Raw genomic sequence first — 16,331 nt, forward strand, 5'->3', positions numbered from 1 at the left:
ATTACATTACTAGTGTTGACCAAACCAAGCCCTACAAGCATCTCTTATTACAAAGAAGGGAGGGCGGGGGGGCAACGTGAATAAAATATTGGGTGGGAGGGCAAGTAAGCCCCGCTTTGCATAATTGATCACATGATGCAGTGCAGCGACAGTATTTGAATGACAATGCCCATCAACTTGGGGTTTGTGTGGTCCCCTCAAATATTTTATGAGTGGGCGGGGTATAAAGAATAAATTGTTGTTGTTGTTAGGCAAAGCCCCCGTGGCCCCTAGGAGTTGGCTCCTATGAGTGGGGGGTGTAAAAACTGGATAATTTGTCTTCCTTGCATCATGTTACGAGCAGGAGGTGGATCTTCATGTCACTTGGACCGCATTAGGTGGTTTATAATCCATAGTTCTGAGAACCTGCCTCCCCTTTACACTTTGGCGTCGCCGCTGGTGCATATGCTTGCTTCCTAGAGCTGCCCATGGCAGCAGAAGCGCTAGCAACATTCCAAAGGCCTAAGGACTACATTTCCCATCAAGCCACGGGGAGCGGGGCGGTGGTGGGAAAAACAACAACGAAGCATCCGGAAACGGGCAGCGCTTCCGGCGGCTGCGCCTGAGAGGAAAGAAAGGCGCGAGACTACACTTCCCAGCAAGCCACGGGAGACGAGCCGGGCCACGTGACCTTCGCCAGACTTTTAATTCTGCCTGCCTGGCTTGCCGTGAGGCGCAGAAGAGTCTGGCGACGGCCGCCGCCCCCTTTCCGCGGAGGGAGCGAGGCGGAGCGCAGGCGCCCTGCTGCCGCTACCACAGCTATGGAGCCGGAGCTGGGGCCCCCCTCGGGCGCCTCCACCTCCTTCCCGTGCCCCCCGCCGCCGCCGCCCCGGGAGCAAGAGCGGAAGCTGCAGCAGGAGAAGCTCTCCGGGGTAGTGAAGAGCGTCCACCGGCGGCTGCGCAAGAAGTACCGCGAAGGTAAGGCGGGAGAAGCCCCGCCGCGCCTCTGCCCCTCTTCCCGCGGAGCCAAGGGACCGGGCGGAGGAAGCGGGGGGTCCCACCCGCACGGGGGTCCCTCTGTCGCCCGGGGGAAGCGAGGCCGAGGCCTGGCAGGGAAGCTGAGCCCGGGCCCCACCCCCTTTCCCCGCCTGCCCTGTAGGCCTCTGGACCCGCCGGGCGAGGAGCAAGGCAGGAGGGCGGCTGTGGGGGACTGGGGTCTCGGGCCTCTGAGGGGAGAGGGCGGCCGCCTTGGGGCTTCCTTTCATTCAAGAAACGGTTGTTGTTCCATCTTCATCGTTGTGCCAAAATGGGATCCGATGGCTTCTTTCTTTCTTTCTCTTTCTCTCCCCCCCCCACGCCCCCCAAAATATCAAGAGCCAGAAAAGTGGCCACAGGAACGATGTTAAGCGGTGGCTCGCAAAGGTTTAAGAGGGCGTGACATAAACCCCCAAAACACAATATCCTTTATAATTCAGAATATTATTGGCCATGAATCCAGAGTTTCAAGCCTCTTTATTTCAGCTGCTTGCTGGGAAGCACCGTGGCAGAGATTGGTTGGGAGGCCACGAAGCGATGTGTTCTTCTGTGATCATGGTCCCAGTGCTTCGCAGTGTTTCCACAGCCCCTGTTTTGAATGCTGCCATTTTGTTCCAGAATGTTATGAAGCTGTACAGCATAATGGGTGTTGCTTTTACTTGGGGGTGTTCCAGCCTTGCTGCTCCAGATTATTTTCCTGATTTTGCCTGGCAAGTCCAGGAAGCTAATGATGTGAAAGAGTTGCGGAAGGCAGATGGGGAAAATGCTACCATATTCCTTTCCTGGCTTTGTGGGCAGTGAAAAGGATGTGGGCCTTTCCTGGACTCTCAGGGCTGTTTTCCACATTTCTGTTGCTTAAAAACAGGTGTACAAACCCATATTTTAAGGCCTATGAGGTATGAAGTTACTTGGCTGCAATTGGAGAGGGACGAATTTGGAATCTTGACTACTGGGAATTCTGAAGCTATCCATTTCGGTATTCCGCTTGTTAAACGGACTCTTGCATACGTCTGTATTTCTTAGGCATCTCACCTTGCAAGGCTTCTCTATCTCCAGCCTTCATCCTGTTGATACATTGCATCCTTTAGAAAGACAATCAGTTTGGAATGTATGTTGAGATTGGCAAATATGGCAACAGCTAGTTTAACTTTTTGTGGACTTGCATGAAATCATGTCAATGGAGTAATTAATCCTAGTAACCAGTCCCCCACCACTCTTCTTGGCAATATGAAAATTCCAGGCAAGAAACAAATTCAGACCTCTCCTTCCAGCTCTTGTCATCACTTTGCATGTCACATATCCAATATCTAATATATGAGTTTACTGAGAGAGAATTGAGGCCTAGTGTAAGCTGTTTGCTGAAGTGCACAGAGTGCAGTAGAAGTGACATACTCAGGCCCTAGATACTTATGGTCTTGGGTAGGGGTTGGCAAGGTTTACTGGCCATGGGCCAGATCACTCCCATGGAGATTGTCTGTGGGCCGCACTGGCGCAGCATGATGCTGGAAATCGCATCTGCGCATGCCCAGACACCGGAAATCGTGCCTGCGCAGAAACAATTTGGGGCCTCTGGTCATGCGCAGATGCGATTTGCGGTATCTGTGCATGCGCAGACATGATTTCTGGTGCCACTCGGCGAGTCGATACACTGGTTTAGCACAGTGCGGCGGGGGACTCACCGAGTGGGCAGCTTGGTTCAGGGGTGGCTCATGGGCCGGTAAAATTGTCTTCGTGGGCCACATCCAGCCCATGGGCCACACGTTGCCAACCCCTGGTCTTGGGGCTCTTATCCAAGGACAACTGAATAAATCTCATCAAGGGGTCAGCTAAAACAATCTTGCATGTTATCGAATAGGTTTAACAAACTTGCAAAACAAGCTGTCTGATACGGATATTGGATAACATGCAAGATTGTTTTAGCTCATCCTCTTGATGAGATTTATTCAGCTGCCCTTTGAAAGTCTTGCAACTCAAACCTTTGTGTTGTTTCTAGCATACCTTGAGTTATCTTCTTTCATTGTCTTGTATTCTAATTTGTCTGGCATGTTTTGGGTGACTAGGGATAATATGTGTGGGTTTTTTTTGTTTTGTTTGCATTTTGGTGGAATCTGTAACATAATCTGTAAGCCATGGGTAGGCAAACTAAGACCCGGGGGCCAGATCCTGCCCAATCGCCTTTTAAATCCGGCCCGCAGTCTGGGAATCAGCGTGTTTTTACATGTATAGAATGTGTCCTTTTATTTGTGGGGCATAGGAATTTGTTCACCCCCCAAAAAAATATATAGTCTGCCCCCCCCACAAGGTCTGAGGGACAGTGGACTGGCCCCCTGCTGTAAGTAAATAGGAGCCCCTTAATATATTTAGTGTGATTAATATGTCTTAAGCACAAGTGCAACCTAACTTGTCAGCCAAAATTCATGCATCTGTTATATGCTTTGTACTATAGCTATATTTATAGCATAGGTTTTCTTATCCTAGTAAGACACGTTTTAGTAAGATGTATCTGTACCACATCTGTAGAAAAGACAGATTGAGAAACCCTGCTGATAGAAAAAGGATTATAAGGCAGCCTTGGTCTTGAAATGGCCTTAACCACTCCGCTAGTATCATTGTTTGTTTGTTTGTTTGTTTAGATTTATATACCACCCTTCATCAAAAGATTTTGAATGGGTTCACAAGATCCCATTGTGTATGGGATCTAATATAATAATGAAATGGCATCCTGATGCATTTCGTTGCCTCTTTGGTAGATTTAGTCCTGGAATTTTACTGCTGACCCTTAAATAAAAGTGTTGTTTGAATGTGGTATAGATATCCCAAGTCCTCTTTGCATGTCAAAGAGGTGGAAATGTAAAGTTCATACTGAGTAGCTAGTTTGACTAAAATGTTCATAACCATTTTCTGTGATGCAGAACAACTCTGGTAATTAAGCTTTTTGTGTCTCCTCATTTACAACTGAAGGAAGCAAATGTACGTGCAACTGCACTTTCTTGTAACCATGCACTGTCACCCTTGCCCCTCTGGGTTGTATCTTCCTACTGCCCATCTAAAAATTTAGGCAGGGACCTATCTCAATTGCCATGTATAACACAATGGTACCATGCATATTGATGCTACACAACAATAATTTTACTTGTATATTATCATCAGCTATTTAAATAAGGTATGAGCCATTTCCTTAATGGCAATTACTTCCTCCCAGAGGTTGCAAGATTATCCTGTGGACTTGGCTTGATTACCTTAATAACTGCTGTGGATGAAGGAAATGCCATTCCTGATATGGTAGTTTCTACATATGTTGTGGCATGTTCCTGTCATCCTTGCTTCTAGATTGTCTATGACCTCTTCTAGCTGAAATCTTGGCACACAAGGAGCAAAGTGGGTGTACGGTAGCATTTCCAGTTAAACCATTTCACCTATTTTGAATGAAATAAATGTAATCTTGTGGTATTTCAGGGTTTTCTTGCAGAAGATCAAAGAAATCAAGTACTTGAAATCAGTCCATCGCTGCTAGTATATCATAGAATCATATCTCTTAAGTATATCCACTCTTCTTTAGAGCTCCAGGATCAGCAGTTGCTAATGGTCTCCCATATGCTTCATCATAGAAAACTGGTGGGAGAACCTATATCTAAGAGATTCCATGGTTGCATATGCTGACCGGGCTCGACTCTGCTAGCCTGAGGCAGAACAAAAAAATGGAAATTTTCAGCCCATAGTTGCTGAAGGTAGGACCTTCTTGTAATGGAAAGATTTAAGGAGTAAAACTACAGATCTGCCATTAATTTACTTGTTTGCGTAATAGGTGCAAAAAAGCAATAGACAAAGTACATTTACTGTTACCTCCTTGGAGTAAAAATGCACACATCAGAAGAAAACAAGCACTTTATATACACCTAAAACCCATAAGTTGTCTCCCATTTGTTAAATGGGATGAGTATATAGTTTTCACAGAGGCTTAAGTTTCAATTTTCCATCGTGTCAGCTGTGTCTTGAAGTTAATAAGCTGATGTAGGTTTTCCAAAGAATGTACTGTGAAGAAGCCATTTTAATGGATGTGCTCCTTCTGTCACTTTGAAAGACGGTAGTGAAAGGAAATGTTGGTGATCCAACTTTGAACCCTAATCCTTAGTATATGTGGCATACTTTCTGGAATTATCGCAATTACATTAGTGTTGTGGCAGTGTTACATGTTGTGGTATTTTCCAGGCATACTGTTGGAAAGTTCCCCCCACCCTCATAAAAGCATTACCACTGCTGAATCTTGAATGAACCAACTTTGATTCTTGTAGAAGACTTTCTTTTCTTGAAATGTGCAGTGCTTGTAGCCCTGATTTGTGGATAAGATATAGTTTTCAAACACAGGCACGAATGAGAGCCAATATAGTTGTGCTGGGGTATGCACATTTTAGCATGATTTCGTCACCAACTAGTTTCACTTGCCATGCCAGCACTATTCCTCCCCAAGTGCTCTGTTATGAGGACTTAGGGGGTGAGAAGGATCTTTGTATCTTAGTTTAGCCATTGGAACTTATAAATATTCTCACAGCTTTGTCCTTTCTCCAAACGTTGAGAGGTGAAGGGATCCTCCCAATATTTCTGCATCAGAATTTAGGGAACTAGGATCTCAGTATTAACTTGTAAGGGGAGATGTGATTACTAGACGAGGGGGTGGTTGCCCTTTGTAGTCACTCCTAATGATTGGCTTTATGGACCTTTTAGGTTGACAACTTACTTAAAATGCAAGTTACAAGTTCAACACTTAACAAAACTGAGTTCTGCACAAGTCTTTCTCCATAGTTTTGGCTTATTTTATCAGTTCACATCTACATTGAATTGGATGTGCTTCAGCTGTGTAGTAAGGTTGTTATGGACTGTTAATATGTGACCCACACCTAAAACATATTCAACCAAATATTGAAGTAAAAATAGTTGAACAGTTTATCTAGTAGGCAAAATTAGTTGAACTGAAATATTTGTTTTGGAGGTTAAATATGTAATAAGGTGCACAGTTTAATTGGAATGTGAGATGCAAAGCTTTCTAGTTGGAATCTTTTATGTATCTTTAGATGTGACAATTCAATGACGTATGGTTCCTTAAGTTATTTATATTGTAAGAGGAAAAAATGAATGTACTGTATGCAGGTGGGGGGAGGGAAAGGAGTATGAATGTCCAGTCACTGCTTTTGAACTGTGCCACTGTTCTCTACCAATATACAAATGTGATTCAAGTAATATACATCTGTATATTGGTAGAGAACACCTTGCTGTATTTTTATGAAATGCAATCAAAAATACATGAATATAGTTCCAAGCTAACTAATGTATTTGCTTGATACCCATTGAACACATGTTTGGGATCTGAGCCTAACCTGGTCCCTAGGGACCAGATCTGAGCCTAACCTGGTCCCTAGGCTTGCTATGAGGCTTTCCTGTGGTGGTGGGGGACAGGACTTGATTGGACAATCTTTCACTTATTCACACAGTATCAGATTCCTCTCCACAGAATACCCCAAGACTCAAGGGTGTCTGCATGCACAGAAGTCTTTGACCCTTTGCATCCTTTCATTATGTTGAAGCTTTTTCCTGACATATTCATTATACTTACGAAAATATGAATAACTTTATAATTCAAAGCAATCTAAGCTACCTGTCAGCTCAGCTCTCCTTTAACCATTATGTCATCCTGATACCCAGTATGTGTACAGTACATGATTTATTAACTATATTAAGATGGGGGCACAGATATAAAGCACGAATCGCTGCACAGATTATGAGAGATTTAATCTTACATCACAGAGGTGATGGTGTGGCCTTGCAGTTGGTTACAGCTACTGAGGCATTTGTGTATAACTAGGTACACGTGTATTATTTATTTCTATTATTTACTAAATTTGTATAGGACCCCTTCATCCATAGATCTCAGGGTGATCCACAACATAAAAATACGAGATAAAAACACACAAAATACATAATAAAAACAAGAACAAAAACAAACCAATAGCCAACCCACCCCGGTTCACAGTAATACCATGATGAGATTGCAGCTGCATGCCAATCCCAGGTTGTTTACATGAAGGAAGGTATAATTTGAAGCATCCAAGTGGTGAATAACAGCTGTTTAAAATAATTATTAGGAAGTTGTATGCAACGTTGCTTCCTAGTCTTTTCTTAAGTGTTTCGTAAAATATTTTGGAATTCAAATTTTGCTTTTGAAAGAGCATAGTGAGCGAGAGGGTGAAATTAGCTTTTTGAGCATTCAGTCTAATTACCTTTTGACCACTTGGCTTACAGAGGATAACATTTTACTTGAGTACAGTGGTACCTCTGGTTAAGTACTTAATTCGTTCCAGAGGTCCGTTCTTAACCTGAAACTGTTCTTAACCTGAAGCACCACTTTAGCTAATGGGGCCCCACGCCGCCGCCGTGCTGCCGGAGCACGATTTCTATTCTCATCCTGAAGCAAAGTTCTTAACCTGAGGTACTATTTCTGGGTTAGCGGAGTCTCTAACCTGAAGCGTATGTAACCTGAGGTACCACTGTATTTTGGCACTGTCTGGGTCAACTTTTCAAGTAACCTACCCTGGTGTCCTGAAGGGTGAACAAAATGATGCTGTACCTACTGTGAGGAACAGGTTAAGGGAGTACAAGCAAAAAAAATTGGGTAATAGCTGAGAGTTGGGAATATATTTAAAATGGGTGCTTTAATACAAGCTGAAAGTCTCCTAGAATCTAATGTTTTTTTGTAACATAAAAATAGGCTTTCCCTGCCAATAAACTACAGAGTGGTAGCTTTCCATTTGGTGCAACACTGAATTGGTTACTAGTTGTGAACTGAACAGAGAACATCAGTCAGTTATTTAGAAGAGATTATACAGCTTTCCAGTGTCGGTTACATCAGCATAGTTTAGAAGGTTCAGGAAATGGTGGTTAGAGTAAATTCAATCTTGGATGGTAAACAGTTTGTCTTATTAGTAATCTGATATTGTAGTTTGTCTGCTGAGCCAGAAAAACAAGCAAAATTTTCCATTAGGGTAGTGAAGGCCCTTCATGGGACCTGGAAGAGAGGGGAGGGAAAGGAGGAATGACTTTTCTCCCTAGATCTCTTCGCTGCAGCACAATCAATGTTTGTGTGGCTTCTCCAATATGAGCTTGAAAGGGAAGTAGGATAGCAAAGGATAGGTTACTGTGCAGAGTAAACAAGGGAGAAAACCTGAAGTGTTGTAATCTAGTCATATGAGTAACTTCCTTAACGAAGTCAAACTAAATATGCCAGGTATATATTTTCAACAAAACAGCTTCAAAAACATTGTAGGCAAGGCTCTTGAGCTACTTTTGAAAATACCTTTTGCATTGGTGTGGTAATTGTAATCCAATTTTCTGTTCTGAATAATGAGTAATCCTTTCTGTGGGTAGTTGGGAGATGGGGCAATAGAATGTCTCTTTTGCTCCATAGGGCTGTTTCCTTTCCAATTCAACAAACTTGATGCAATCCTCAAATGGGTTTGAGGGAAATATTTCATACTTTTTTTTCTACATGACTGAAGAGCCAAACTGTATTTTTATACCCAAACAGAAAACGAAGTTGCTAGTTGGTTTCTGCTATTTCTGTTTATTAAGTTTGCACAATTAGGTTTCTCTCTTCCCCTCATTGCAATGTTTCCATAATAAGCCAGACTCTGGGTTTGATGAACACTTGTCCATTATTCTCACCGGTCTCTTTTTTTTGTGTTTTTAGTGGGGGACTTTGATAAAATCTGGCGTGAACATTGTGAAGATGAAGAAACACTCTGTGAATACGCTGAGGCAATGAAAAGTCTGGCAGATAACCATTGGACTAAAACCTGTGAAGGAGAGGGCCGCATTGAATGGTGTTGCAGGTAAGTGGTCTAATGCAAACTATTGAAAAAGTTGTTTTTGGTCATAAGCTTGCGGGATTTCTACAGGAGAACAGGTTGCAAAAATACATTTCCACAGAATATATGTTTCTGTATATAATTGCTTTCAGGGTTCTGTTTTTGTTTTCTTTATATTTGTAGCAGTCTTTGTATTTAACAAATAGTGAATGGAAAACGTGTTTCTATCAAATGTATACAAATAGAGACCTTCTTTCCCAAACCCAAGGTTTCATGATGTTTTCTGCTGCCAAGCTTTGTTTTCAAACCACATGCCTGGTACTAAATTGATGGATTAAGACTGCATCACTAGACAGGTGGAGATTAAAAGGATTTTAGTTGTTCGTTCCAGTTTCTAGAATAGATTTACCCAGTAATACTGGAATGTGAAAACCCACCTGTAGTGTAGAAATGGCAGTTCCTTGGACTCTACCCATGCAGTCAAATGAAAGCACTTAACAGTTTAACAGATTAACAGTTTTAGTTGCTTGTTCTGTTTGAAATGGGGTGCGGGATACAGCTGAAGGGAAGCCCTGTAGAGATATAAACACCAGCTTGGTGTGGAAAACACTTATAATAAGACAAAAGATTCAGAAGAAGAAAGGAAAGAAACTTTAATTGCTTGTGATCCTGAATAAACTGCATGGTCTTGAACAGATAGTTTGGGATACTATATCACATTACTTTAATTAACATTTAGTGCAAACCCATTTGTTTAATTTTATGTGTACAATCACTTCAAATCATTCTCCCTAGATAAGGAATAATTATATTCTGTTCTTTGAAATATATAGATAAGGAAGTGCCTTTAGAAAATGATAGTGAAAACTATTTTGAGTTTCCTTTCCCCCCTCTTTTTTCCTCCCCAAGTGTGTCACGGGAATATTTTCAAAATGGTGGGAAACGAAAAGCACTGGAAAAAGATGAGAAAAGAGCAGTTCTTGCTACTCAAAGTATTCAAACCATGAGTATTCACCCAGCTTCCAAAATAGAGGATTCTTCTGAAAATTCAAATCACAGTTCTATAATGGATGAGTAAGTGTTATCAGAGGGCAGATGTGGTGGTGGTGGAAGTTCATTTGTGTGTGTTTTGTGAATTTAGCATGCTAGACGAAGTAGGCATTTTAGAGTCCTTTTTATTTTACTGAAGGGGGTCATGTATGTGGTCTAATGTTTCTGTTAAAATCAGTGGGACTTTAGAAAGCTTACATTTGGCCTAATCATGCCAAACAAGAACTTTATTGCCAAACAACACCAGAGGAAGCCTGAAGTGTATTGTCTAAACAATAGAAACTTAGTTTTTTTACCAAAAAACCTGTAAGAGTTGTGCAATTACTAAACTTATTGTGTGTTATAAGCAAAGGTCAGCAGAAGCAGGAAACCTCTATTTTCCCAAGAGACAACAGGACCTATTTATCTTTCACTAAATAAATTTATTATTATGTTACGTTTTGGACCCATATGAAGTCTCCTTCCCTCCCAAAAGAAAAAAACCTTTCAGAAATGTGTTCAGAACAAGGACCTGCTTTGCTCTTCTCAATAGCTGAATCACATGGAAGTACAGTTTGAAGGGGACTAGGAAGAGGGTTAGGAAATTGCATATGTGGGGAGTTGTGGGCTTATGGAGATAGACAAGGTTCCTTGGCTTATTTCCAACCAAGTATGACCAGGATATGTCACCATTCTTCAGTTATATAACTGCAGCTATATGTTTCCTGTTCTAAAAGATTGCAATGCGATTTCTAAAAGATTCAGATTTTATTTCTTTAAAGGTTATTTCACAGTTTGAATTCCCTTCTATTTAGATTGCTACATCCTTCAGGAAAGATCAGACTACTTGATGTTGGCAGCTGTTTTAATCCATTTTTGAAGTTTGAAGAATTTTTGACGGTTGGCATTGACATTGTCCCAGCTGTTGAGGTATGAAACATTTGTCAGTACAGATAATCAAGAGAAGATTATTAAATCCTTAACATGCAAAAAATTATTCAGTTGGATACTAGCAGCATGCACTTGGCTTGTATCCAGCTAAGCCACACTCAAAGCAGACCCATTGACTAAAGTCCATTGATTTCAGTGGCTCTAATCGTGACTTTCGTCAGATACAGTCATATATGTTTGGGTTTGTTTAAGCATTCTATCCACAAATCAGTGTGTCATAAAAAGTAAGACCTTTAATGGAACAGTGCAATCCATTAAAGGTAGCAGTTTGGTCGTTGGATTTTTCACTAAGAACATGATCTATCCAAAGTTGAGCACTGCTGAACCCCTTGATTACATGCTGTAAAATTCAGGTAAAAATCAGTGGGGGAAATGTCAAAACATATTTTACTTCCTGAATTGTTTTAAAACCAGTGTTTTGTATGAAAGACAGCTGCCAGGGTGTTCTTTATTATTATGTGTATTCATGCATTTAATAATCACTGAATTTTGCAGTATTTAAATTCATGTTACATCAAATGTATAATTCCATTCCTTTTGTGCTTCAAAATTAGTAGTAGTTAGACTACTTAATTTGCGGGGGGGGGGGGAGTGCCTCCGATCATCCAACAGATTTCTTGTTAAAAATAATTAGTAATATTTAGTCTTGGTGCAAATGCCTAGAAAAACAGCAGATGGCAAGCACCATCTTATGTCATTTCCACTTTCTCTCTTCCATAGAAGGGAAAGTCTCTTATAAAATGATACCCTCTATGGAACAAGTACATTGTCTAAGAACAAACTATGCCGTTTGCTTATTTATTTTTTAAAAAAATGCTTTACACATATGCCTGTTTAATTTATCAGTTAATTGACTTCTATACAGGGGGTTGCCCTTGCACGATACAGAAATTGTGATTAGGGCAGAATATTACTGCTAGAGTGCTGTCACTTTTGGCATGTGGTCTCATGAGACTTTTGTCTTGGAGGATGGGCAGTGGCTGCCTATATGTTACTGGGCCCAATTTAAGGTGCTCTTGTTGACATAGAATGCCATGAACAACTTGGAAGCAAGGTATCTGACAGAACACTTCTGCTGATACCAACCTACTTCGGCCTTGATATCAGTGGAGGAGGTTCTGCTTGTTGTGTCTCCCCTCTGGTGAGTGTTGCTTAACTGCTGGGTTTGCGAGGTAGAGCCTTCTTGGTAATGATAAAACTATCTTTCTCTAGTGGCGCAGACAGTTACACCTTTGAAACTTCATCACCAGCTACAATACCTTTTTATTCACCCAAGATGATGATGGAGGTGGCTAACTGCTGTGATCTGCGGGATTGTTTTTATATTTATATGCCGTCCAACTCAGTGGGCTTTGTGATGTTTGGCTGCTACGGAATTGTTTATTATATCTATTTCAATTTCTTACATTCTGTTTTTGTTTTGGAAAATGCTTTGCAATTCTTTTTCTTGGTGGAAAATGCTGTGCAAATGTTTAGATTAAAATACTGAAGCTCAAAAGATTTATCTGTTCATGGTGTAGCCATGCTTCAAATGCATAGTTTTAATGTACCTGGCTTGCACCATCCAAGTATATTGCTGCATCTGTGTTTCTTTTCGCAGAGCGTCTATAAATGCGACTTCTTGAACCTTCAGATTCAGCAACCTCTTCAGCTTGCACAAGATGCCATAGATGCTTTTTTGAAACAGCTAAAAAATCCTATTGATTCCCTGCCTGGAGAATTGTTCCACATTGTGGTCTTCTCCCTCCTGCTATCTTACTTCCCTTCACCTTATCAACGATGGATATGTTGCAAAAAGGCCCATGAACTTCTTGTATTGAACGGATTGCTGCTTATTATCACTCCTGACTCTTCCCATCAGAATCGCCACGCTATGATGATGAAAAGCTGGAAAATTGCTATAGAATCCTTGGGCTTTAAACGTTTCAAGTACTCAAAATTTTCTCATATGCACCTGATGGCATTTAGGAAGATCTCACTTAAAACAACAAGTGACTTGGTGAGTAGGAACTACCCAGGGATGTTGTACATCCCCCAGGATTTCAATAGTATAGAAGAAGAGGAATTTTCTAATAACTCCTGCTACATCCGATCAGATGCAGAAGATGAACAACTGGCATACAGCTTCATGGAGCTTCCAGATGCTCCTTATGACTCTGACTCTGGGGAAAGCCAGACCAGCTCTATTCCTTTTTATGAGCTAGAAGATCCTATATTGCTTCTAAGTTAATGTAACAATTAAAATATGCTATGAAGTTCAAACTCCCTTTACTGTAAAACTAATTTTGCTATACTGACATCTGCTCTGCACATGAAAGCATTTACAAAAAGGAAATTCGAAAGGTTTTTGGGAGCCATCACTTTTTTCTACTTATGAATTTTAAAATTTATTCTTGTATTGAAAGTGCATGTTTTATGCAGAATGGCTCATGTCCATAGCATAAACAGGGTTTACTCTAATATTTGTATTGGTAAAATACTCTGGAAAGGTACAATTTCCCCTCCGCCCTCCAGTGCTGTGAACTGTGATTTTGCAAATATGCTAATGTTTCTTGGTGTGTTATTTTTAAATCTCAAGATATGATTTTTGAGGTTCATGCTAGCATTTCTTAGAGGTTTGGCGCAGAACGTTTATAGTATGCACTGTTTAGTGTTTGACTTGAACAAAAAATGGATCTAGAACAAAGTTTGGGTTGAGTCAATCTTGATAGGGTAAAATGAAAATCTCTGCAGATTGGTTTTACTTGTCTTTAATACTGCAATTAGAACATTTCAGTAAGAGATTAGATTCTCTTGCCCCTGATGCTGTTGGAATGATATATAACACACACATATATAATGGTAGATTTAAAATATGGGATTTTTTTTTTTTTTTGTTAACTTCCAAGGTACAATATCCTTGCCATTTTTTAATTACACTAACATCATTGCCCACACTACAGTTTTTCATTGTATTTTGTGTTACAAAGTATTTTGCATTGAAGTAGTTCAGTACAAAGCTGCATAACAGTCCCTTCCAGAAGTCTCTGATGCATGAAATCAGCAAAGTATTGAATTGAGCCTCATTATAATCCTACGTATTTTTATTAATGTAATTTGTAAGTTTTTCCCGCAGCTATGAATGAAAACAAATAAAGGCACTCTAGTGTTTTGGAGGGCTAGATGACTAATCTGCATAATAAATCTTTTTTAAAAAATTCTGAAGTTCACAAGCTAAGAAACTGGTTTCTTTGGTGGCAGATAGAAAAATGAAGTATAACTTGTTTTCACAAATCTAATCCTGGGTGGAACTGTTTCCTTTTAAACAAAATTTGTTTTATTAACTGCACCAACATTTTTTTAAACTGCACCAGAATTTTTGGACTCCTATATCTAGCTTCCATATCAGATTAAAGGCATTTGTATTCACATGTCTGAATGTGGGTTCAAGCGGATACAAGTTGAAATATATAAACCAACAGCCAAAAGACCCAATAGTTTCTGTAGTTTCATAAAATGGAAATCAATAAAATATATTTAAAAATAAATAAAATGGCAGTTTTAATAAATGTTGGCCTGGTGTTAAGCAGTCAGCTGCCATTTCAGGAGTGCCACTACACAGCTTGAAAGGGATTTATGTGTGTTTAAAAATGTGTACAAGTTTTACACTCCCACCAAAATGTCACACTAATGTTTCACAAAACTGACATCCCAACTTGCTTTTTGCATACTGTTAAGTAGTTTTTATACACAACTTTCATAGTGTGGTGTTGCTTTGTAAACATGTTTTTTTTTTGTACCTCTTGCATGTAACATTAAAAAAAAACCTATAAATGTTCAGATTTGACTGCAAGTAACCATAGGGAATTTATGTTTAAAAGAAAACCTGATTAATTGTAAGGTTTCTTCTTACCTTCTGAAAAGTGTGATCCCTCTGAAGGCTTTGTGGCACAGCCTCAGGCCCAGATTTGGCTGGCCACTCACTCACTCAATCCCACAGGCAAAAGTAGGGTATGGATGGCCTGCATCTGTGACAACAGGGTGATTGCCTGTCATCCTGCTTGTCATAACTGCTATCTTGTAGAGAGGCAGTTGGCACTCAGAAGCATCACGCCCCAGTTAGTTTGATTATCCATTGAACCAAGAATAGTTGCTGCATAGGCAGGTAGAGGTTTCCTACATCTAATGCTAAATGTTCCTTTTCATTTATTTAAAAGCTTCCTAGGGTGTTTTTGTGTGTGTTGGGAGTAGGTAAAGCTGCCATGCTGGTGCTACCTTTTCTCTCATTCCAAATATATACTTTTCAGATGTGCAAGATGTGCAGTTTAATATTAGCAGAAAGTCCCTAGGACTTCCTAAGCATAGGTGCATTTCTGTTATATAGTGCATGTTAATGTTTTCTCATTCATTCAGATGCTGAAATTCAAGTCATGATGTATGTAAGTGAAATGGTTTAAAACTTTTAATGGTAGAAGTTGGCCAGTAATATCTGATGGCTTGGTGAAAGTGTTGTGGATCCTTCAGTAGAGGAGTCACTTTATTATTTTCCCAATTGCCCTAATGTGAACAAATATTTTGGAGCAATTAACCACCCCCAAGTAATATTTGCAGGCACATTTTATTTTAAATGGACTTGTTACTGGAATCTCACTAGAAATACAGAGAAAGCTGTGTAAATCTGGGGAGTTTTAGGGTTACCAATAATAAAGGAATCCAGGTCAACGCAAGGAAGAATGTGTAGCACAAAAAAATTGCATTTGTGTTTTCATTTCATTTAAGTTTTTTTGTGAACACATTAAAAGAAGGTACGCAAACAGCTTTTGAGTATTGCTTGGTGTGTGCTATATTGCCCAGTTTGCTCTTCGCTATGTATGAGGACACCACTTCAATGATTAACTTGTTGCAAAGTATACAGTGTGAGTGCAGCATTTTATCACAAACCATAATAATCTGTATATTTATACCAGTTTTTATACATAATCTTCAGAAATGTTTTAGAGGTATTCAGAACTGGGAAAAGGGGCCTACTTCATCAATCCAATAATGCCTTGCTCTGGTCCCACCAATTTGTTTATTTTTAATATACCTGATTTATAAATAATATTTTAAATTTTAAATAATATTTAAACATCAACTATAGGAAACTTTATAATTTTTAGTTTATAATTAAAATAACATGTATTTTACCCATATCAATCATTACACACTCACTTAGAGATTAAGGCTTATCCATTTCTAATATATTTTGGTTCATATTTAGCAGATAAAAATATTTAGCACTCTTATGTGCATTCATTTATTTCCAAAAAAAGTAGTAGAACATATGAATTCATCACTGACGCTTACCACTGAGTTTGTGTTCCTATTTACAATGAATTGTTTAGAATGAAATATTTTGAGAATTGTTTTAACTTGTCACTTTCACAATCTTAATCATTCCCCCTTTTTAAAGGTTGCAATTACTAGTCTGTAACTTGTACAACTTAAATAGCAACAACAGAT

The 16,331-nt window shown here is 39.9% G+C and overlaps 1 protein-coding gene across 1 annotated transcript; it reads left to right on the forward strand.

Moving 5' to 3' along the window:
- The first annotated feature begins 680 nt into the window (after positions 1-680).
- Positions 681-15,645, forward strand: BMT2 (base methyltransferase of 25S rRNA 2 homolog). Its single transcript, XM_053405263.1, has 5 exons — positions 681-957; positions 8,753-8,894; positions 9,780-9,944; positions 10,715-10,829; positions 12,451-15,645. Exons 1-5 carry the CDS (start codon positions 801-803, stop codon positions 13,078-13,080), a joined length of 1,209 nt encoding a protein of 402 aa, XP_053261238.1. The 5' UTR covers positions 681-800; the 3' UTR covers positions 13,081-15,645.
- Positions 15,646-16,331: the final 686 nt, after the last annotated feature.

Source organism: Podarcis raffonei, chromosome 10 (assembly GCF_027172205.1).
Source record: "Podarcis raffonei isolate rPodRaf1 chromosome 10, rPodRaf1.pri, whole genome shotgun sequence".
NCBI lineage: Eukaryota > Metazoa > Chordata > Lepidosauria > Squamata > Lacertidae > Podarcis > Podarcis raffonei.